The 22061-nt window shown below is 50.3% G+C and overlaps 2 protein-coding genes across 8 annotated transcripts in view; both read right to left on the bottom strand.

Annotated features, from left to right (window-relative positions):
• LOC122378977 (peripheral-type benzodiazepine receptor-associated protein 1-like) overlaps positions 1-22061 on the bottom strand; it is a 98094-nt gene that overhangs the window by 10832 nt on the left and 65201 nt on the right. For 4 of the 7 annotated variants that reach the window (XM_043360736.1, XM_043360741.1, XM_043360740.1 and 1 more), the window contains 13 exons: positions 21824-21973; positions 19485-19778; positions 19045-19186; positions 18493-18803; positions 15112-15255; positions 14324-14532; positions 13838-14081; positions 13420-13551; positions 11960-11968; positions 11085-11264; positions 7359-7492; positions 5690-5839; positions 4891-4959 (listed from right to left, as the gene is read on the bottom strand). In XM_043360736.1, coding sequence (XP_043216671.1) covers positions 4891-4959; positions 5690-5839; positions 7359-7492; positions 11085-11264; positions 11960-11968; positions 13420-13551; positions 13838-14081; positions 14324-14532; positions 15112-15255; positions 18493-18803; positions 19045-19186; positions 19485-19778; positions 21824-21973 — 2168 coding nt within the window. The remainder of the gene's footprint in view (positions 1-4890; positions 4960-5689; positions 5840-7358; positions 7493-11084; positions 11265-11959; positions 11969-13419; positions 13552-13837; positions 14082-14323; positions 14533-15111; positions 15256-18492; positions 18804-19044; positions 19187-19484; positions 19779-21823; positions 21974-22061) is intronic. The other 3 variants (XM_043360738.1, XM_043360737.1, XM_043360739.1) reach the window with 3 other exon arrangements.
• Positions 922-3428, bottom strand: LOC122378978. Its single transcript, XM_043360743.1, has 2 exons — positions 2327-3428; positions 922-1984 (listed from the first exon to the last, which is right to left on the bottom strand). Exons 1-2 carry the CDS (start codon positions 3320-3322, stop codon positions 1271-1273), a joined length of 1710 nt encoding a protein of 569 aa, XP_043216678.1. The 5' UTR covers positions 3323-3428; the 3' UTR covers positions 922-1270.

Genomic DNA, 22061 nt, shown 5'->3' with positions numbered 1-22061 from the left:
ATAAAGAGTAATTTGTGCCGCCCTACGATACTCGTTACTGCTCAGCAAACATGCACTGAGGCATACTGAGGGTATGTTGGCAAATATTTGAACGATGCGCCCAAGCAATGAGAGGCGATTGGGGGGTACCGTGCTGGTATTCTCTCCGGCCAATAGCCATAAAGCGTTAAAATAATTTGTTAACAGAGTGATAACATAGGCATCTTTCAATGAAACTTCAGGGTTCTGATGTTATTATGCGTCAGATTACGTGAAAATCCTTTTTCAATTCTTTGTTGAGATCGAAGTATTTTTTTTTTTTGCGTTTATGTATTGCATAAAACCACCATATTCAGAGTAGCGGGAATTGCTAATATTTTCATTACTCACCCTGGTGAGGCTACTCCATGATCATGGTACGTTGATAGACTAAAGCTTAGCGAGAACAAAACACATATATGCTTTTCCAAGACCATGTAATTTTATGGTGATGTGAATTGATGGCAAGCCACCTTAACAAAAACAAATTAATATTTGATTATGCTACAAATGATGGGTCGTAATGGCCAAACTCACTCAGCTGGAAGCTCAGCCTCTCCAAGAACCAGTTATAAACCAACAACCAATATTTCGTACTTATGGGCTCCAGGGTTGGCAAGGGGTGGCAAAAACTGGTTTTTGCCAGTGGTTTTAACCGGTTTAAACCGGCTGGCAGAAACTAAGGTGGCATAAACTGGCAAAAACTGGCAAAAACTCAAGTGGCTCAAACCTGGCTGCTTTTTTAGTTAGTTCTTACTTTGGGTGTAAAACACATGTCTAGAAGCTATTTGGAAGTACTAAACATGCTGAACTTCGCCTCATAAGTTTCTTGTTGCATGTCCATGTTCCTTATTAATCATTAGCCATATTTTACATTCTCTATTCGCAGACAAACATGCTAAATTGCTTCTAAAATTGTATTATCAAGTTTGTTCCACTTTTCTGCGTTACTCACTCCACTGGAACACAAAACACAATCAGAAAAAGCATACAGGCAAATGAGCACGCCTGAAACATAATAGCAAACACTATTCAATACTTGGATTCCTCTTCGGAAATCCGGGAACAGGGCAACAGCCCAGTTTAACGAACGGTGAAATGGTTAAGTCCAACGCTCGGACTTCTGGTCTGTCTTGCACCTGGCAAGCCACTCTCACAAAACATACACAGATAACTGAAAAGCATGACTCTCAGGACTGTCAGGAATGGTATGAGCTTGACCCCGCCCCCTCAGCTCCCCTCCCCTTGGACTTCACTCGTCATCGTCCTCTGCTGCAGTTCCCTGGAGCATCCGGTAGCAGAAGACGAGCTTCTCCGCGGTTGCGTGCCCAAGACGGTTTCGCAGCTTGGTCTGGACAAGTCCAAAGCTACTGAAAGTTCTCTCTATGGACGCGGAGGACGGCGGCTTTGAGAGGAGGCTCATTGCTGCATCTCCCAGCTCCTTGCTCACCCCAGGCCTTTGGGCAGCCCCGCACCACCACTCCGTTGGAGGCAGCTGCTTCATCCCAGCCGAAAAGAAGCTGCTTGGGAAAGGTGGCAGCTGGCCATGAAACTTAGTTATCTGTGGGTGAAGGTCCTCCTTGAACTGCGCCATGGCCTCATCGAACTCCTCGGTAGTGAGATTCTGGCCCATATACCTGGGGTGGACGAGGTACGCCGCGAGGTGCAGTGACGTGACTGCCTGCGACTTCCGGCGCTCAAGTGTCGCGTGGTGCGGCGCCAGGGCTTGGTTGTCCAGCAGGTCTTGGAAAACCGCCACGGTGTCGGCGAGAGTCGCCGAATCCGACTGCAGCCGATCCACTCCTTCAGCTATGGGCTCCAGCTGGCAGACGAGATCCTGTATGCTGCGGTACAGGCCGAGGGAGTTGACACGCTGGGTGACCGTCTCGTCCATCTCAGGCTCGTGTTCGGCGCTGATGGCCACGTAAGCCTGCCGATTCCTGATGAAGCTCTTCAGCGTGTCCACCTGCCAAAGCAGTTCAGGGAGTTGTACAACATTGCCGGCGATTACTTTTATGAGCGGCTGAAGACTTTGAATTTGTTAAAATGCGTATGCATACACAAAACTGTTTAACGTTCACTATGGTTGTACTTAAATGTTAAGTTAATATACTAAATGTAAAATGAAGATATAAATTGCGAAATAAAAAAATATTTTTACCGCTCCATACAAAACCTATAAATAATTGTGCATGGGATCGCTTACGCTCCAATTTAATTTGGGATTGTTCCATTGATACTTTAGCCGTTGGCGCCAGTCTGTGTCAAACCGATGAATGTATTCCAGCGGCCGTCAGCAAGTTCTTACCTGAGAATTCCATCGAGTTTCTGCGGGGAGCTGCGGTCGCACCGTGCCCTCCTTCTGCGCCAGCCAGGCTCCAGCGTTGTGATGGTTTCGGTACCACTTGTGAACCGCGACCACGTACTTCATGATGTCCGAGGGCGTCACTGCACTGCCCACCAGGTTCAGAAGATGAGAGGCGCAGCCCCAAACGGCTATTTCGGGGTGTCGTTGGTTTATTATCCTTCTCATGTTCTGCATGTTCTTGGCATTGTCCGTCACGAGACCCGTCACTTTTACGCCGTACTGCGACCGGGCTTCTTCAATAGCTTCCTCGGCCAGCAGTGCACAGTTTTCTGCGGTTTTCGGCATGTCCTCCACCCACTTCGAGTTCAAGAAAAACGTCCCACCGCCGGGCGCGTGGATCGTGTGAGCGATAACAGGCGAGTTGGACACATCGCTCCAACCGTCTTGCACCAGCGTGACCTCAGACGTCTTTGCCAAAGCCTCCCTCATTTCGGCCTTCATCTTGTCGTAGGTCTGGTCCAGCAGACGTCCCGCGATGGCCTTGCGGTTGGGAGGATCATAGCCTGGTCGCAGACTGCTCACGAGATCTTTGAAGTGAGCAGACTCGCTGGTGTTAAAACTGATGTTTTTGGAATAGAAAAACTTTGCTACCTTGAGATCCAGTTCTTCCTTGAGTCGGTCGCTCGTACGGAATGTCCAGTTGGTGATGTGCTGTTGGCGCGGCCTGGATCTAGATGTGGATCCCGACGGTCCAGGCAGGGATTGTTGATCGGACGCGATGCTTACGTCATCACTCTCGGTGTCTGTTCCGTCATTACTGGTCCTCGAACGCTTCAGGGCTGGGCAGTTATCATAGTGCATGGACAGGCGTTTGGGCCGATCAGATATCGCCCTGCCGCAGGACGGGCAGATCATGCACATCCGTCCATCCACAGACTTCTGCTCAAAAGCACTTCGTATAGAAGCGGGTGGACGACCGCCTTGCCTCCCGGTCATCTTTAAGGGTTTGCTTTGATGGAAACGAGAGTCGAGACCAATCACCAAAATATAAGCACGCCCACACAGCACACTCACGCTCCCAATATAACTACAGCATACCAATCCGTCCAAATCGAGTCCCTCAGCCACGTGGGTTTGTTTACACTCGAAAACTAGCAGAAGCAGTAGATGACAGGAAGTTTAAAAAGTAAGCAACTGTCGGTAAGTCAAGTTCTAAGAAGGACGTCGTAATAAACTCATTTTGATGAACAAAGAAAAAAGTACTAAAAATTATATTTTTAAAAGTCAAAAGTACGAAAAAAAAGTTGCATACTCAAGTAAATATCGTAAATAACAATATAAGACGAACAATTGCAATAGGACTAGGAGGCAGCTCACAAGTAGGGGCATTTCTTCGTGATTGCTTCTAAATGCTACCAAATAATGAAGCTAACACGGCGCAACATTTTCATTCCTGGGGCCGTATTCACGTCGATCATTTTCGTAAGAATTTTCTTAAGTTTGACCTACTTCTTAAGTTAATTTTTTTAATCACGTGAACTCCGTCGATAAAAACTTAAGAAGTGTCGACGTGAATACCAAATTACACTTACGAAAGAAAATCGACTTACGAAGTCGACGTGAATACGGCCCCAGGTGTGACATCTCGTTCCTTGCTAAACTTTGCCTCTGTTGACGCCAAGTAAGTCCATAAACATAAGCAGGAGTAAGATCAACTTATTGTTTAAAGTAATCATTTCAGATGATAGTTACACCTTGTCTACATCTTATTTACACTTAGAACTGAAGTGTAAATATAGTTTTTTCCCATTCATTTGTTCAAATGTTGCAAATGAAGTGAAAGTGAAAACTTTCACATGGAACATGGAAATCTGTCCTCACAATAGGAGAAAACGATAATTTTGCTACCAAATTATGGAAAGGACATGTAAATCATTTTAGGATTTCATAACTTATAGCACTGAAATTATCAATATAAATCTCACTTCTGCTTGAAAGCACATAGCTTTAATTGAATCCTTCGAATGTGATATGATTAGAAACATGCCTGGGGTGACATTAGGATGGTTTTTAGTTTATGCCAGTTTTTGCCACTTTTTGCCGGTTAAAACCGGTTAAAACCGGCAAATGGCAAAAACTAGTTTTTGCCGGCAAAAATGCCAACCCTGATGGGCTCATAACAGAACACTGATAAAAGCTACCGGCTCTCAAATGGCAACATCAAGCGAACCGATCACTTTTGAGAAGGAAATGTTCGTCTTTAAATTGTTGGTACTCATACCACGGTCTGACGGTATTCGCAGTCGGAATATAATAAAAGTCAGATATAGTTATTTACAAACAATAGCCCTGCTGAATGACTTTTATTACCTCAATTTACGGTAAGTCGAAATGGTAACGGAAAACATCATCATAACAATTAATAATATTTTCAAGGCAAGAGACAACAGAGCTGTACATTATGAACGAAATTCAATTTAATGTAGGGCGGTCTTGCGTTGTAAACAGTCGTCGATTAGCGACTGCTCGTTCCGTAGAGTGAGGTGTTTGGATCGTGTTCTTACCGAGTCGGAGAGCTCGTTTTCGGCCTCCTCAGGTATGTCGGAGAGCTCGTCAGTTTCATACTCGGCGAACTGTGTGTGGTCCGGGCGGGAACGGGGTCAGGCGCGGCAAAACAAAATACAACACCCGGACAAAACTAATCACAACATGAGACCAACAAAAAGGGACGAACGCTAGCGAACACAACAAAAGACAGCACAAAACAAGGCAAAATGTGGGCTGACGTAACATGCAAGCAGCATTGATAAAAGTAAAGCAACAAAATTGAAAATTATCAAGCATAGGTAAGTAAATCGGCGAAGCCTGGGGCCAATCACATGCTGGGAATTGTTCGGAGATATCTGTATACTTTCAGCTTACCTAACTTACATAATTTTTGATAGTAATTGTTATAATCTAGGCCCATTGTAAAACAAACAAAAAATGCACACGTGTTAGATCGACCAGTTTGTTGCACTTTAAACTGTTCATTGCAAATATTGTGCGACATTTATAAGCCGTGTACCCATCCTAGTTTTACGGTCATACAGGTGTGGCCATGCCTGAACGAAACAATTTTTTTCTTCTCAGAATAAATCTTCCTGCCAAAGTAGCGTGCATCAAATACCATATGCTACGCATAGCTGTACTAAGAAGCCACAGTTTCCGGGGGTGTTTACAATTTAGCCGTGGGTCATTGTACTCAGGGTGTACCACTGAGTGTACTCATAGCCCTGTATACTGTACCTGACTGTGTACTGTGTAGTGTGAACCTGACTGGAGCGTAGTGTTCTCAGCGTATGTACGGGCGACTGTATATACCTGGCTGGAGTAGGCGGGCGGCGGCGGCGGCAGCGCCTCGGCCGTGTTGGCCAGGATGTTGTACAGCTCGGGGTCGGGCGGCGCCGGCGGCGGCTGGCCCGGGTCGCCGCCTCCGCCGTCCGCCGGGTCGGTGCCCGGCTCCGAACCGCTCTGCGAGTGGCCACCACAGACATGCCACTGCTCAGACACACGCGGCTACACACGCACGGAACAAGCATGCAGTTCGAACGGAACAGGCACTGCTCAAAACGGTCTGAGGCCAACAAACAGCACCAGTCGGTGGTATGCTGCGTAAATGACAATCAATAATCAAACAAACAACCAACCAAACAAACAACATACAAACTCAAATGACAACAAAACGAAACAGTCTAAAAACGTAGGTATATACAAATGTGAATTCTACACAGAGCTAACCATGCGATTCTGCGATAACCTCTGTAGAAAAGTAGGTAACTATGAACATATGAATACATCTGGGGCTAAGTCAGAAACTGTTTTCGGAAGTACTAAACAGCAAAAGACTGTTGAATAGGTACCCAGTGGCCAGTACTCATTATTCAGGTCACCGCACTTTAAACTCGCGATATTGTCTTCAGCGAACGGAGCTGAGGGTGTTGCGTTGAAGGACCTACGGGGTGGTCCTTATTGCTCCCAGCGTTCCGCGTGGTGCACCCAGCCGTATGAACTAGATCCGGCTCCGGGATCACCTCCGGCAGGCACCGGCTCACCGTCACCCACCCTCGGCACGAGGCGACGCCCGGCGCCCGGCAACCCGGCCGCTTATTACGCTAATTAGCTGCCGTCGGAAACGGCGCCCCAGACACGTGGCGTCAGTGGGATTCAACATCCCGACAGCGAGCAGTCCGGCTGACAGCCGTCACACGGACACCCGATGGAATCAGACGGCAACGTATCAGGATATTAGTGAGGTGATGGTTTTGATCGCGGCGGCAAGATTCTTAAAGGGACTATCCTACCTTCTAAAATGTTGTTAAAACCAGTTAAATTGTGCCCGACTTTATAGATTGGATGACCAGGAACACGGTTCTGGCATTTATTTTTCATTAAACATCTTAGGCTTCCCATATTCCAAACACAAACTTTCAAATATGTGACGTCACAGCTCAAAATTACCTCCTTCCCCAGGCCACATTACTGTCATAAAGCTGATTCTTTTTACTCTGTAGGCACCACAACAAAGTTCAGACCAAGTTTTAAGCGATTTTTCAACGAACAAACCCATTTAAATCAGAATGACTAAACGAGGTGACGTCACACTAACGGTCGCTCCATGTTGAAGATAGGGCCTTGTACAAGGCCCATTTTCAAATGAAGGGAACGAATTTCTTCAACACCAAGAGGCCGCGGGGGTTGCAACCTAGATAGATAGTGGTTTCTGAACCTCGCCGCAAACTTGGCTATCTCAACTCAAACCCCATGTTAAAGGTGGGATAGTCCCTTTAAGGATAGCAATAGGACAGTAGTGTTTCTACCATAGTAAAGCTTAAGTCAACACACCGATTTGTGTTTTTATCAGTATCCTGCATCCCCCTTATGGAGATAAAACTTAGGAGACCGACACCATGCAAGATCAGTAGTTTATCGAAATAAACCAGACGTGCTCATCACTGCCTCTCCACTCCTCCTTCCGCTCTCCGGCTCTCACCTTGCGCTGAGCCCGCTGCGGGATCGGACAGGGCACTGAGTCGGCCGACACCAGGTCACGCGACTTGGTGCGAACGGTGACCTGGCGGGGGTGGAAGCCAGCGATACTGTTCAGCTCGATCAGCGCGTGGTCACCTGTCGGACAAAACAGGGTGGTCAAATGTCAGGGCGGTCAGAAATCAGCGGTCAATGGTGGGGGGTCAGAGGCCAAATGTCAGACAGAGAAGTGGGTGAGAAGTTAGGAATTTAATGACTTGATTCCCCTGCGGGAGAGGTCGCCGACACTGGCTCCCACCTGTGCCGCACCTAAACATCATCTGCCACTAAAACCCACCTGTCGCACCTTAACACCACCTGCGGCATTAAGTCCCTATACGCTGTATAACTGCCACCTACCACCTCGATATCCACCTGCCGAGCCCGGCCGCACCTGGCCCCGCCACCGCCACTCAGTCGGACGCCGGAGCACCGACTGCCGGCTGCCGGTCCCCCCAGCCGCCCGCGACCTCCGGCGGCGCGGCCCACACACGATCGTTACGGCGGCCGACCCGCCCGACCGAGTCTGACCGACTCAGACTCCGAGTCGATGTCGGACTCGGAGTCAGCCGATCGATCGGTGCAGTCCAATGAAAGGTGTTGCTCCCATCTGGCCAGTCTAATCCCGGTCGGTGGACCTGGTGAGCGATTTCAGCCTGTGCCATCGACCCGACTGGGGCTGGATGTCGGCAGGAGACGTTACAGAGCCACGGCGCGGCGGTGTGGGAAACGAGATGGGGCGCCGGCGTCACCCCGGCCGAGCGGCCAAAGGGACGGACGCTGTATCCCGATAGAGACGTCGTACGAATGACGGAAACGACGCTTTGTAGGGCATCTCGCTAATGATGACTTCGTATGTAATATTAAACTGCGGGGGTGGGATCTTTATGTGTTACCCTATAAGAGACTGGTGTGAGAAAGTAGGACGATGGATCCCAAGTAGAGGAACGTCGAATTTGGGGCGCAAACAGGTGCATTTTATGAAAAACGACCGCCAAATATAGTGAAGAAGTCACCCGGCCGCTGCATTTAACAATGAATGAAATACATAATAAAATAAATAACTTCTAGCGGACCCGAGCGGGGCGGCGGTGAAGGGTGAACGGGCAACGAGCCTCGAGCCTCGTTATTCCTTGTCATGCATCGTCATGCGGTTTTAAGCATTACTCGTGATGCTAAAACCGGTCGTAGCTGGGGCAACGGCCTGGCCTTCTCTGAACATCGCCAGTGAAACTGCGAATAAAGCGTTACATTGTCTTATAAGCATTGAATTAGTGGCAGACTCTCCGAAGGCCGAATCATGCGTTGCCAATGTATATCCATGTACTGAAAAGTATTATGCATAGGTACAACTAATAAATAATTTCAAAATGTATGAGTTTAGCTTCGAGCTTCAAAGGTCTCGTGCAATCCCATGAGCTGAAAGTTTGGCAACAGTCATCGCCCTGATGGCAACATAGTATTGGCAGCATAGCATGGCTTGAAAGATATTAGGCCGAGAAAATCGCCACCATTTGGATGAATGAAGTCATCAGCTAACTTTAGCCGGGACTGAATATGGCAGTCTGAGCCGCCGTCGCTGTCGCCGTCGTCCGGCCGGCAGACAGGGACTCGATCTGCTCTCAATCGGCACCGGTCTGCCCGCGCGGTGTCGGCGGCGTTTTTCCATCGTCTGGCCCGGACAGCGGCGCCTGACGGTCTGCTGACCTTTATCAGGTCCGCCCTGACCCGTCACTAGCCCGCGGGGGTATCGGACCACCCATGTGGGTCGTAGCGCGCCGATGAGAAGCACTCGAGCCCGGCATATGGCAGGCGAGGTCGACCCGACGGGGTCGCCACTCCGATCGCAGGCGCTGTAAATATTGGCTCAGCGTGTCCAATCAGCCTTGCTGCATGTGTTCCGCTTCGACAGCTGCCGGTTTTAGTCTCACGGAGGTGATGATAGACGTGGGATTAGAACGTGATCAGACAAAACATTGCGCATTACACAGCCCACAGTGCTGCTCGACTCGCGTCTATCCCCCATGAGACGCTCCCGCTGGGGTCCTTGTCCACCTTGAACCGCAGCATGCCGCAAATAGCTGTGTTCCCGGCGCCCTCGGCTGGTGCCGGGAGTGGCTAGCTGTTCCCTCAGATAGAGCCGCTGACAGCAGCGGTCGGCCAACTTTGGCGGTGGCTGAACCAGGGCTGCGGAGTCGGAGTCGGAGTCGGAGTCGGTCGGAGTCGACAGTTGTGACCGGAGTCGGAGTCGGAGTCGGAGTCGATTTTAGAAACCCGAGCCGGAGTCGGAGTCGGAGTCACCGAAAATCTGTCGACTCCGCAGCCCTGCTAGGTCTGCGGAGTCGGAGTCGGGAGTTGGAGTCGGTCGGAGTCGACAATTCTGCCCGGAGTCGGAGTCGGAGTCGGAGCTGGTTTTTTAAAGCCGGAGTCGGAGTCGGAGTCAGAGTCGCCGAAAATCCATCGACTCCGCAGCCCTGGGCTGAACACAGCGACCGCGAGCGACCGACCGGGCCGGCGCGGAATCGATCAGGCCTACCGAAATAGACACCGGGTCCCGCCCGCCGTCCGCTCCGCGGCGCCCGGCCGGACGACAGGCTAATTTATTACCCACATAATGAGTGATCCTGGCCGTGGACAGCTCAACTGATCAGCCAGGCACGCGGCCCGTGGGATGACCTGTCTGGCACCATCGATCACACTCGCCACCTCACGGCCCGTTAGTGTCAAAGAAGGCGGCAAAAATAGCTCGAGGTGTTTAAGTGCTGAACACCTTTAAACACAGTTTAAATTCTAATTGGATGCATAAGCAATCATTTGTAAACAAACAGATTCATTGAAGTGATTTAGGCGTAAAGCGAATGCTTGCAAATTCGTTATACTTATACCTACTTATGTTTTATTATATCAGCAAGCGTTCTTCGAGGCTCACGGTAAATAAGACTGATGAGAAACAATAGCCTCATAATATGTTCTTTCCATAATAAATGTTAGCCATGAATCACTTTCAGCAAGTTTCCTAAGCTGAATTTTGCTCCCTAATTATCATGAATGACGAATGGGATGTAATACGTAAGTTGTATTACCTAATGTATCTAAGCATACAGCATAGCATAATCCAAGAGGGGATAGCGTCAGCTCATTTGTCGTAATTGCATTTGGCCCGTTGCTATTCTGTAGCGTTTCACGCTGAACTCTTGCAAATTAGCCCACCCCAGGGTCGCTTGTCACTACAACAAATGTAGCAGCCCGGTTTGCAGGACGGGTTAAGAAATGAATCCACTTAACTGCGATGAATGGGCTCTGCATAACGACCTTTCATAACCTACTTTCATAACAAATAAATCAGTGGATAGACAAGTGAAGGCCGGTAAGACCATTTGGGGAGGCAGCCTGATGCCTGATGGCCGCTGCAACTATCCTGTCATGACAAGTGACCCATTCTAGCGGGTCTGTTCAAGCTGACCTCCCAGAGACATCCAAGTGACCTCCCAGTGACCTTTCGCTGACCTTCCGGGGACCTTTCGCTCATCTTGCCGCGACTGACCTGGAAGATCCCCCAGTGATCTCTCGCTGACCTGGTGGCCACTTAATGACCTCATAGTGACCTCGCAGTGACCTCCCGCTGACCTCTCGCTGACCTCTCGCTGACCTCCCGATGACCTCCCGGTGACCTGTTCCGCCGGCCACTGACCTGTAGGTGAGCCGAGCTCGGTGACCTTCTTGCCGTCGGCGTAGACGGCGTAGCCGGTGACGGGCGCGCCGTTGCTGGTACCCGACGTGGAGTTGATGGTCACGGGAAGCCAGGTGACCAGCAGACTGCCCTCCTGCGGGCCCAGCTCGCACTGGACGTCCACCGGCGGGTCGGGCACCCCTGGAGGGGAAAAGGTGGGGTCAGATGGTCGAACGCCCCTGCATAACAATCGCAGCTGTTAGACATGTAAAATAAATGGCCATAAAATATCAATTGAATTTTTCACAAAAGAACATCATTTGACATGTCCTGCCGAATAAAACATTGACCGCTAACTCTGTTTCACCTCTGAGTAGCATGATCGCTAATGTGGCATACAGATAAAAGATAGCATGGCTCCGATTTGCAAAATGGCGATACTAGCTCCCAGCTGCCCTGATGTGACTGGGTTGACCGGTGGCCGCCCTATAGCCCGATGGTTGGTGACCACGCCCTCTAGTGTTTGGTGTGTCAAGCGCCCGGCGGGCAGAACAAGGAACGACCACACCCCGCGGTGACCTCGATAGTCCAGTCCGATAAATGATAGTCGATTCCGATAAATGATACTCCGCGCCCCGATATTGCCAGCGGACGACCGGCAGCATAGAGAGTAGGACGGCGATACTGCAGCGAGTAGCAACACAGCGGCGGCCGGAGGGCCAAACGAGAGATGTGATGGGGAGCAGTGCTATTGGTGTCAAATATCAGCTGAGCAGCGCGTTGAAACTAAGCACAATGGGCTTCCAAGTTCCAACCAAGGAAAATAATTCATCAACAACATTGTAATTGAAATCTGTCTGGGAAAATCAAGGCACCAAACAGCCACTTGCACTCACCTTTCCAGCCTTGCCGCGTAAAGAAAATAACATCGAGTTAGACAAGACGTGGAAAACTGCGAAGAACATTGGCCACTGTCTACATCGTATAAGAACATTTGTTTTTAATGTTTTTGCTTCCTTTGTACGACTAAATCCGCCTACTTTCAACACGTGACAAGCATACGACTTGAGCTGGTTCATCAGATCAAGCCGCACAGCCCACTTCGCATGCTGTGTAATGCGGCACAGCATCAGTTCAGGCGTTTGATGCCAGTGCCATCTATCGACAGAGATCTCACTAAATGCTCGCGGGGAAGGGGCCGATGGAAGTCGTTTGAAAGATATTGGTGAGCGGACAAGCGTAATAGCATGACACTGCCGCTTATTCAAATCGCTGCCGCAAACGACATATGCATAACATATAAATACATCGAAATAATCAAAATACGAGGCATAGGGTAAGGGCGGGTAAGAGTACGCGGGCGATAAGAGTACGCATCAGCTGTTTCGGTTGCTTAGCAACGCGGGTTTGTAGAGTTCATGAAGTGACATGAAGCCGCCAGTGCGTGCATGTCACCAACGGAACGTGGGCGTTGAGAGGCGACGCTGTTGAGTTTAAGGCGATGAATATTATTTTCGAGCGTTATGATATTATTATGATATGGTACAATAATTTTGATACTTGGCAGTTGAGATAAGGTACATTTCCGTGATTGTTGTGGGAAACTTGTGAGGTTATCTGGGGAAATACTGTACAGTGCAATATTATGTTTGCGAAGTTTTGCACAACGTTTCGGGGTTGTTTTGTGCGCGAATTGCATGTACGGTAAGAGGACGCACTGTTCAGGAGGGTAAGAGTACGCAGAATTATACATTAAATCGAATATACAGAAATATAGAATTATCAATCTATCGCTCAATGACGTTTGTTTTGTAGGTATATCATCAATGGAGCACTGTGATGCAGATGCGTACCCGAAATTCTTCCAAATACGAGTTATTCTCCTTTTTGATTGTGCATTTTTTTAAGAAACACACGACATGATTATTTCCTGATTTATAGACTTGAAAGATTTATTTTATGTTTTTCTTTTTGGATACTAGAATTAACTTAAATGCCTTCTGAGTTTGAAGTTAAGCATTTGGACAGTGCAAGCTGCATAGGTGCGTGTTCATATGCTTGCGTACTCCACCCGCCTGGCGTGCGTACTCTTACACACCCCATATGGTAAGAGTACGCAAGTGCAACGGTTCAGAAAATGTCAGTTTTAGACCACTTCCATTTACGCTGAAGGATCATTGCCCCATGGGTTGATGGCTAATTCAATGAACTTTAATATTCCCTATTTGCGATTTCTTTCCTTCAAATATTAAGCAAATGAGAGCAAGAAATCCACTAAGTGCGTACTCTTATACGACTTCACCCTATGGTGCACTGCCGTTCACCTTTACCATGTTACCCTCCACCTATTACTCACCTTTCGGCAGAGTGCGGAATTCGATGTGCGTGGCCAGCCGCTCCAGCTGCTTCGGCGTGCGACTGGCGAACTGAGGTGCCGTGATGTTCTTCACTTTCACACTCACACGATATGTCGTATTCGGAGATATGCCTGTCAAGAAGAATTGGCACCCGTCAGCACGAAACAATACGGAGTATGCTAAGCAATTCGCTTATTATAACTGATGTGTGATTGCCGATGCTTGAAGCCCTCCATTCATCCCTTCGGACTAAATTTATTTTAAAAAAAAAATATCCTACACAATGTCGATTTCATCACAAAACAACATTCACTCAATTTGACTCGGGTTATGAATAGTGTTGGATCTGCCGATACCTCGAGACAACCCTCCCAGTCCACCAGCAGATCATACCGGGCCCGTTTCGCCGCCACTGACCTGTGATGGTGTGCCGGTAGACGCCCGGTTTGACGGTGCGCACCTCCACGCTGTTGACGCACACCGTGTGCTGGAAGTTGCTGTTGCTCGGCAGCCAGCTGATCACGGCCGACGTGGACGTGACGTTAGTGGCGCGCACGGCCGTCGGCGCCAGCGGCACGTCCTTGCCGATCAGCATGGTACACGCGGCGTCTCGCGAGGTGCGCCGGTTCGGCGTCACGGCGCGCACGCTGATACGGTGCGGCTGTAAGTGGGCGAGAGGGCCGGTCAGAGAATGATACGCTATCGGTATCGACAAGCCAGCAGACCGACAAATAATTTAGATATTAACTTTTAATGAAATCAATATCATAGAGACTGATGACGAATAAGAGCCTGCAGAACTGTGGCTGCCCTAATGGCAAACTATAATTAGCTTGCCTCTCCCAAGACGTTTGACAGCCCCACCACCCCACACAGAGGTCGCCCCTGACACGGTCCGCTCACCCGGCTCGAGTCGACTCCCTCGATGAGGGCACAGGTGCGCTCCGAGGCGCGCACGCTCGTCCTCAGCAGGCCGTCCACGTACACGTGGTAGCAGTCGACGGTGCCCGGCGGCGCGTCGGGCGCGTTCCAGCCGATCACCACCGACTTGTTGAGCTGGCGCTCGAGCGTCAGCTGACGCGGCGGCGGCACTAGTACCGAGAAGAACACGTCTGGTTGGTGGGAGGACGGCCGACGTCACACGTGGACGGGGAACGGCACGGGGCGCGCCAGGGAGTGTCACACGAACGGCGGGCGGCGGCACGAGGCACTACACGGGTGTGCACATTGGAAAGCTAAATAGCCAGTGAGCTGTGGAACGCAATACTACCAAAAATACAAGCGCATTACAAGCATTTAAAAAAAAAGATTAAACCTGAACAACAACGCATTTTCTAGACAAAAATTCGCCTGTTAGGGGCGCGGAAACACATTGCTAAAAAGCGTTTCCAAATCTAGTCGAAATACCTGTGAACAGCACCACCCTTACGCCTCCGACCGTCGCAGATGATCATATGTTCATTATCCAACGCCCTGCCACCACCCAGACTGTCCGCCAGCTCCTTACTGACCTGTGTCCTGACCCCCCCCCCCCCCACACACACACACTGACCTATGCCCTGGCCCCAGGACTGAGACCACTGACTTGACCCCTGTCTGTCGTGGCTGACCTGTGTCCTGACGCCGCCCACTGGCCTATGCCCTGGCCCCAGGACTGACCACTGACTTGTGCCCTGTCCCACTGTACTGACCTGTGCCCTGCCCGCCGGGACCTCCGCCCAGGTGCTCCTCCTCCTCGTCATCACTGAGCAGCGAGCCCTCGTACCGGTACTGGGCCGGGTACTGCGCCGGCGGCCCGTACCCGTCCTGGACCGGCCGCCCCGCCGCGTACTCGTCTGCCGGTCGCCGGTGCCAGGTCAGAGCTGGTGCTACATCGGTGCAGGAGGACAAGGCATCCGTCACACTGGCGTAACGGAGGTCGGGTGTCACTGTGAAGTGGCAGAGTGGTGTGGTGAGGAAATACAACACATCGTGGCGCACACTGAGACGTCGTGCTGAGCTGAAAAAAGCGAAGAGCGTGTACAACAATGATAACAATAAAACTACCCTAATCTCTGCTATTAAGTCGCTTTTTTCGCGAGGCACAGAATCCATATAAGTTTGGTGCGGTGTGGGATGAATGAGGGGTGAATGGCGGCTAACAAACGCTTAACCCGGTTCTTTGCATAAATCATCTGCATGGTGATTCGTGGAATTACAATCATATGATTATTATAAAGAAGGAATACGTGAACACGGCGCAAGCAGAAGCAAAAAGGGTTAAGAAAATCTCAGTATATGTGCAGTCTACGAGTACTTGCAATGAAATTGGCAGAGTCTTGTCGATATAAAAAAAATGTGTTATGCTATAAATTATACATACATCGTAATAAATATGAATAAACAAGATAAAAAATGTGAAAAATACCGGGTGATGATAAAATAGATGCGTCCACCGTTTCAGAAACAAGCAGCACATCTTTACTAATTAACTACCCTATATGTAGAAGACGGGATGAAGGATTATAATAAGATTCTTAATTCATTCCCAATACAGCTGCAAAATAAATTCAGAAAAATTCGGTATACATAAACGAAAAACAGTGCTCAAATTTACAAGAAAATAAACTGGAGTGCGTTCATGCGTTATGCGGAGAGCATACAGGCATCTACAAGCACACAAATGCAGACTAGGCAGTACCTGTGCATCAACAGATAATAGTTACTAGAGGAATAAAGGGGAAAAAAGAGAGTTGTGCGCTGCCGACGTACTCGGTCTGTAGCCCTGCACGCGCCGCACCTCCGGCATTCGCCGCTGGATCCGAGCACCGTGCTTATTGAAGCGTAAGTGGGCTACGGAACAGCGCGGGCTCAGCCACAGAGACAGACAGACAGACAGACAGACAGACAACAACAGGACAGAGGGAGAGAGCTTCTGAAATCTGAGACACGAGTGAGCAGCAGAGAGAATGGAAGAGATTATAGAGGATGAAATTTGAAGGGAAAGAGGACGGGAAGGAAGAGCGAAAACGGGACACGAGAACAGAGAGAAGGGAAAGAGAGACAATGGGGAAAGAGCGCAGAGAGGAAAGGGGAACAGAGAGAACGGAGAGATAGCTACATAGAAAGAGGTGTGAAAATTAGGATAGAAAATGAGAGCATCAGACTTGAGGTATGAGGCATCAAGAAGAGGGGTCGGAAGCGTTTCAGTACCACTGTAAGCGGGTGAGGCGACAGCATAGATGGAAAAAATGGGTCAATGAGCCCGAAAATTAAGGTTTGTTTGTTTTCTTAGAATATGTCAAGCAATGCACACAATGTTGAGCGAGCCAGATTGGAGTGTCAGTTTCGTAAACTTGGTTAAGCGGTACCATTAATTAAAGTACGATCCAAGCAATCACCAGATAGCATGGAACCAAATAACTCAGCTAACGGCACAACAGGACATACAAGCACAAACAAAACACTTAACAGCAAGCCTAGCAGTACAAAGACGACAGACAATATTGACAAAATATTGTTTTGTCAGACCATGGTCTTTTAGTACTGTGCGTACTGTGAAGGCCGAACGGGTGGAAATGTGAAAAATAGGCATTTAACCCGCGCCCAGATGGGTTCTGCCGAGCAACGCGGTCTGATGGGGGGGGGGCCATTTTGGCCCCCCCCCCCTCAGATCTTGAGAACCACGCAACATAGCGACAAGCGGTAAACGGTGTTGGATAGCCCCAACGGGGAACTACCTTGTGACCCAATTTCATTGACCTCGGTCAAACCGATGACGTCACAGGTCAGGTCAAAGGTCGAATTTTCACCGTTTACAGGCATTTCAAGAAATGCGTTGTAAAATCGAGTAAAATGCATTTCATTGAAAATCATCGATGGGGAATTGTTCTTCAAACACATATTTTGCTATTTGAGGTCACTGATACCAGGTCAGGTCACAGAGGTCAGGTCACTGGGGGGTCACAATATGAAAGTGTCGTGTGATACATGTTTTATGGTCCATTTTACATGACAAATGCGATAATGTGGGTCAGACAGACTTTAGGGCCAGCTTAGGTCACGTTTTGGTCAAGGTCAGGTCAAGGTCAGGTCAAGGTCAGGTCAAGGTCAGGTCAAGGTCAGGTCAAGGTCAGGTCAAGGTCAGGTCAAATTAGGTCAAATTTCAAAGTTGATATTTTTGCATAAAATGGGTATCGAATCGATGCAGCTCGTCACGGGGAGTTCAATGGTGGTCTCCGTTTTGCGCTACGAGGTCTAGAATCGCTAAAAATTGAGTTCAAAAATTTGACGTCATCAATTTTTAACAGTTTTTTCGCTATAACTTGGCCAAAAAAAGAGGTATCGATCTAAAATTTGGTATGTATATCGAAGAGCGCAGGGACTATCAAATATATTCCGTTTTTTTCGAAATTCGAAAAAATTTGGAATTTTTTTGAGTTTTTCTAAAAAAATCTTTTTTTTTATTTTTGGGGGTCAAAATCCCAAAATTTCGAAAATCCGAGATAGCAGTTTTGTAGCGCCGTCTTTTCTCTACACAACCACATAAAGAACTTTAAAATTGCTTGTTAACTGTAGAATTGGTGAGCGTTTCAAGATGTCATGTTTTTTGCTCATTTTTACTCGAACATGACCTCAGTTTGACCTCAATAACTCCTGACCTGAGGTGACCTGTGACTTGAAATTTTGTGTGAAGGTGTCAAATTGATGCCCGGTTTTTCTCGCTATGTAAGAAAAACCACAGGGGGGCCAAAATGGCCCCCCCCCCCCCATCAGGGCGCGGGTTAAAACACCCTCGGCTCAAGCTGAGGGGAAACACAGTTCATAAAACAAATTGGTACAAATGGAAAGGACATTGATGTCTGATGAGATAGTCGACGATGAAATTACCATACAGCCAGGGATCAACGAACTCATACTAATTAAGACGTTATCAGCAAAAGCTGATGTTTTGTTTGTCTCAGTGACCCCCCTGATATGCAGAGGGCGTTCCAAAAATACACACCGACAGATCAACAAGCATGATCTGGACCGTAACATGTGTGTCTCGCAGCCCGCACCACCGGTCCCGGTCACCCCGTCACAGCACTGACCCATGTTGTTGAGGAGCGCCTCGTCGGCCGAGTTGAAGTCGAGGTCGTGCGGCACGCAGGTGGAGACGGAGGTGCGGTCGCAGTCGCGCAGGCCGGCCACCACCTGCCGGTGGAACTCGAGCAGGTCCTCGCCGACCAGTTTCTGGACGAAGTTGGAGGGCACCAGGCCGCGCCGGCCGTCCAGCGTCTCGCCGTCCAGGAAACCGTCCTCGTCCACCTCGCCCCAGACGAGCACGTAGTCGCCGGCGTTCAGACGCAGCTCCGACTCGGGCGCCTCGTTCGGCGAGTGCTGGAACGGGTCGTACGAGTACCTGCAGGCAGGGGGCGGTGACGGTCACCGGACCTGTGCAGGTCGAAAGGTATGGGTAAGGTGAGTGACCGAGACTGTGTCTGATGATTAACTGGTAGTGCACTTCAGGAAAATTGCTCATTCGAGGTATGATATTCGAAAGAAAGGAAGTTCGATAAACATCTAGCTAGATGCATGCGAAATCGCAACAAATCATTGCTGATATTGCATTTGTTTCTCGCAGCACAGTACAGTTCACTCGCCTGGCGATGAAGACCTGGCACTTTCCCTTGCCGGGGATGTCCAGCACGTCTACCACGCCCGGCGCGTGCGTCGTGTTGAGGTGGTGCGCCATGTTGGCCGGCAGGAGGCCCGGTACGGTGCCGTTCATCAGCCCGGCCTTGTCTGAAACACAGATTGCATCGATGAGGTCTGCACTATTAACAGTAGTACGGGATAAGATTATAACCTCCTAAAATACGTGATCAAATTCCAATATAAAAGACGTCCGTTTGGTTCGCATTATGAAAGGCTCGGACAGGACAAGCGAGAACCGGATGAAGTTAAAATGATTATTAAAGTTCTTACTTATAACTGCCATGAAACAAAACACACAAGCTAGCGCTAATAACGTCATTGCGTTCCGGTTCCAAGTTTCTCCCTGCATGACTTCTCTGAGTGCGTCCTACGTGCGTCTGCTCACCGTCGCGGTAGAGTCCCGCCGGGATGGCCTGCACGGTGGCCACCTGACCGGGCAGCGCCGCCGGCAGCGTGCCGGCCACGGGCACCACGCGCAGCGCCGGGTCCAGGCTGTAGCCGGGCGGCAGCAGGGCGCCGCCGGCCGCCGGGTAGCCGGCAGAGAACGGGTTGGTGGGCAGCAGCTGGTCGGCGCCCAGCTGGGTCAGCCCGGCCGGCAGCGTCGGCAGCGCTGAGGTCAAGTACACTGGCTGCGGAACGGCCGCCGGCGCGCCGCTGCTCGCCAGAGAGGCCGCCAGCCCTGCGGTCAGAACGGGTCAGTCAAACCGAGTCAGTCACCACCCCGAGCAAATGGGGGCACTGGTCGCCAGCCCTGCGGTCGGGGCAGGTCAGGCAAATAACATCGCCCCTCCCTCGTGCCAGATATGCACACCATCAACCCAGAAACAGTGGGAGGAGATATGAGCCGCCAGCCCTGCCGCTACGTATGTAGGGGAAAATGGTCGAACAATACAGCGGCTGCACACTGCACAGCCGAAGGCGGGATGGTCGTCGGCCTCCGATGACGAACATGATTCACCACCAGCCCTGAGTTCAGATGAGAGCGGCACATACCCTGAGTTTCAACTGGGACTGCGGAGGGACACGATGTTGGGCCGTAAGTTTTTGACGTGAGAGGCTCCACCTACGCCGGGTGGTCAGACCAGTGGGTGTGGGAGGGCGCTGTGAGCAGCCGGTGGCAGCCACTAAAGAGGATCATTTCAGGAGGGCCACAGCGGCCAGTCACCTGCCCACACTGACTTCTGATGGTCACCGATCTCCCTTCAACTGTCGCTGGCTGACTAACCTGACATAAATAGACCGATGGGACACGGACGTAGCCTTCTAAACAAACTAATGAAAAAAGATTGTGACTCAAACTGTCCGCTAACTATACTGACTACCGAGGGCCTCTTATAACACCAGTTTGTTTCCTACGCTGACTATTGATATTCATGGAGACACAACTGTCTGCTTCGGAAACTATCCATCGAAGGAAACTGATGACATTAACTGTCAGCTACCTACGCTATCAAGGACCAAAGGCGACACCGATTGTTCGCTACCTCTGTGCTGGCTATCAAGGGCCGATGGAGAAACCATTTGTTTTCTACTTATACGCTCACTATTGAGACACTGTCAGCTACCATAACTAAGGGAATTGACGACACCAACTTCCGCTACCTTCACTGACCGCTGAGGCCAATGGAGACCCCATCTGTCCGCTACCTACGCGGTACGCTGCGACTATCCAGTGCTTCTGATAACATCAACTGCGGCTATCGAGGACGCTCACTATCGAGGGCCTCTAATAACACCAACTGTCGGCTACCTACGCTCACTATGAGGGCCAATGGAGACACCGACTGCGGCCCACCTGCCGAGCGAGTCAGACGCCGAGAGCGCGACGATCGGTGAGCCTTGCGGCCGGACACCGGCGCGCCGCCGAGCTCCGGGGCAGAGGCTGAGGAGTGGGTGTGGGGGTGGGGGTGCGGGTGGTCGGGGTCCGGGTCCGGGTGCGGGCGGGGCAGCTGCCGCCCGGAGCGGGCCGACCGCTCGCCGGTCGGCTGACCGGAGCGCCGGGCGCCGGGCCGCCGCCTCCGGGGCCGGGTCGGCGGTACAGAGCAGAGACGGCCTGGGGAGGCACAGACGGAGCGCCGGAGGGGTCACACACTGACCTCACCTGACCCGGCCGTCGGCCAGCACACGGTCACGGTCAGCCCGCACGCAACCAGGCACAGCAGCCACCGCGCACAGCATACGGGACAAAAGCCACGCGGCCGCAACTACAGATCAAGCCATTCCAGAAAATTGTCAGACCGATCGGCAGACAAAAGCAGAGATGAGAAAAGATTTCAAATCCTTCAAAATGCCAGAGAAGTGAAATACAATTGCATGCAAAAGCAGCAGGCGTCACTCTTTCAAGGCATCATGTTCATGATGGTTATTCACGATTCAATGAACGTGTTCAATAAATTTAGCAGTGAATTAAAACTCATTTTACAATATGTAGAATGCATGGAATGAATTCCATAAACGATTAACATTACATTTACCTCAGATTATTGCGAGACACAGATGCATCGTAGCTTTCAGCGATGCTTGTCAACACAACACCAAAGCACCAGCGGGTTTTCTGGTGCTCGACACTGACAACAATACATCGGCACGATCGGTAGGCCATACTCGCGCTCCGGACATTGAAGCGCCACGGTGACTGGTGGCGCTGCACAGTTCAACTCGACACACCACGAACGGCGGCCGCTGCACGTGCCACTGACGCCACAGAACGACAGAGACGCTTACCTAGCGCCGACCGGGCCCTGTCTAACTCGGCCAAAAACTTGGTATCGCTCTCCATTTGTGCGCGGAATTTGTCCAGCTCGAGGCTGGCTGAGCTCGGTCCCGACACTGAGCGGGCCGGGAGTTGAATGTCTGTGACTCGCCGCGTCCAGACTGGAAGCCGGCGCCGACACCCGCTCAAATACAGGTTCACACATCACACCAGGCGACAAAGCAGCAATGCAAAGATGCGCAGAGAAGG

The sequence above is a fragment of the Amphibalanus amphitrite genome, unplaced genomic scaffold (genome assembly GCF_019059575.1).
Source record: "Amphibalanus amphitrite isolate SeventyFive unplaced genomic scaffold, NRLGWU_Aamphi_draft 000069F_arrow, whole genome shotgun sequence".
Taxonomy (NCBI): Eukaryota; Metazoa; Arthropoda; class Thecostraca; order Balanomorpha; family Balanidae; genus Amphibalanus; species Amphibalanus amphitrite.
This window is presented reverse-complemented; position numbering and strand designations above follow the sequence as displayed.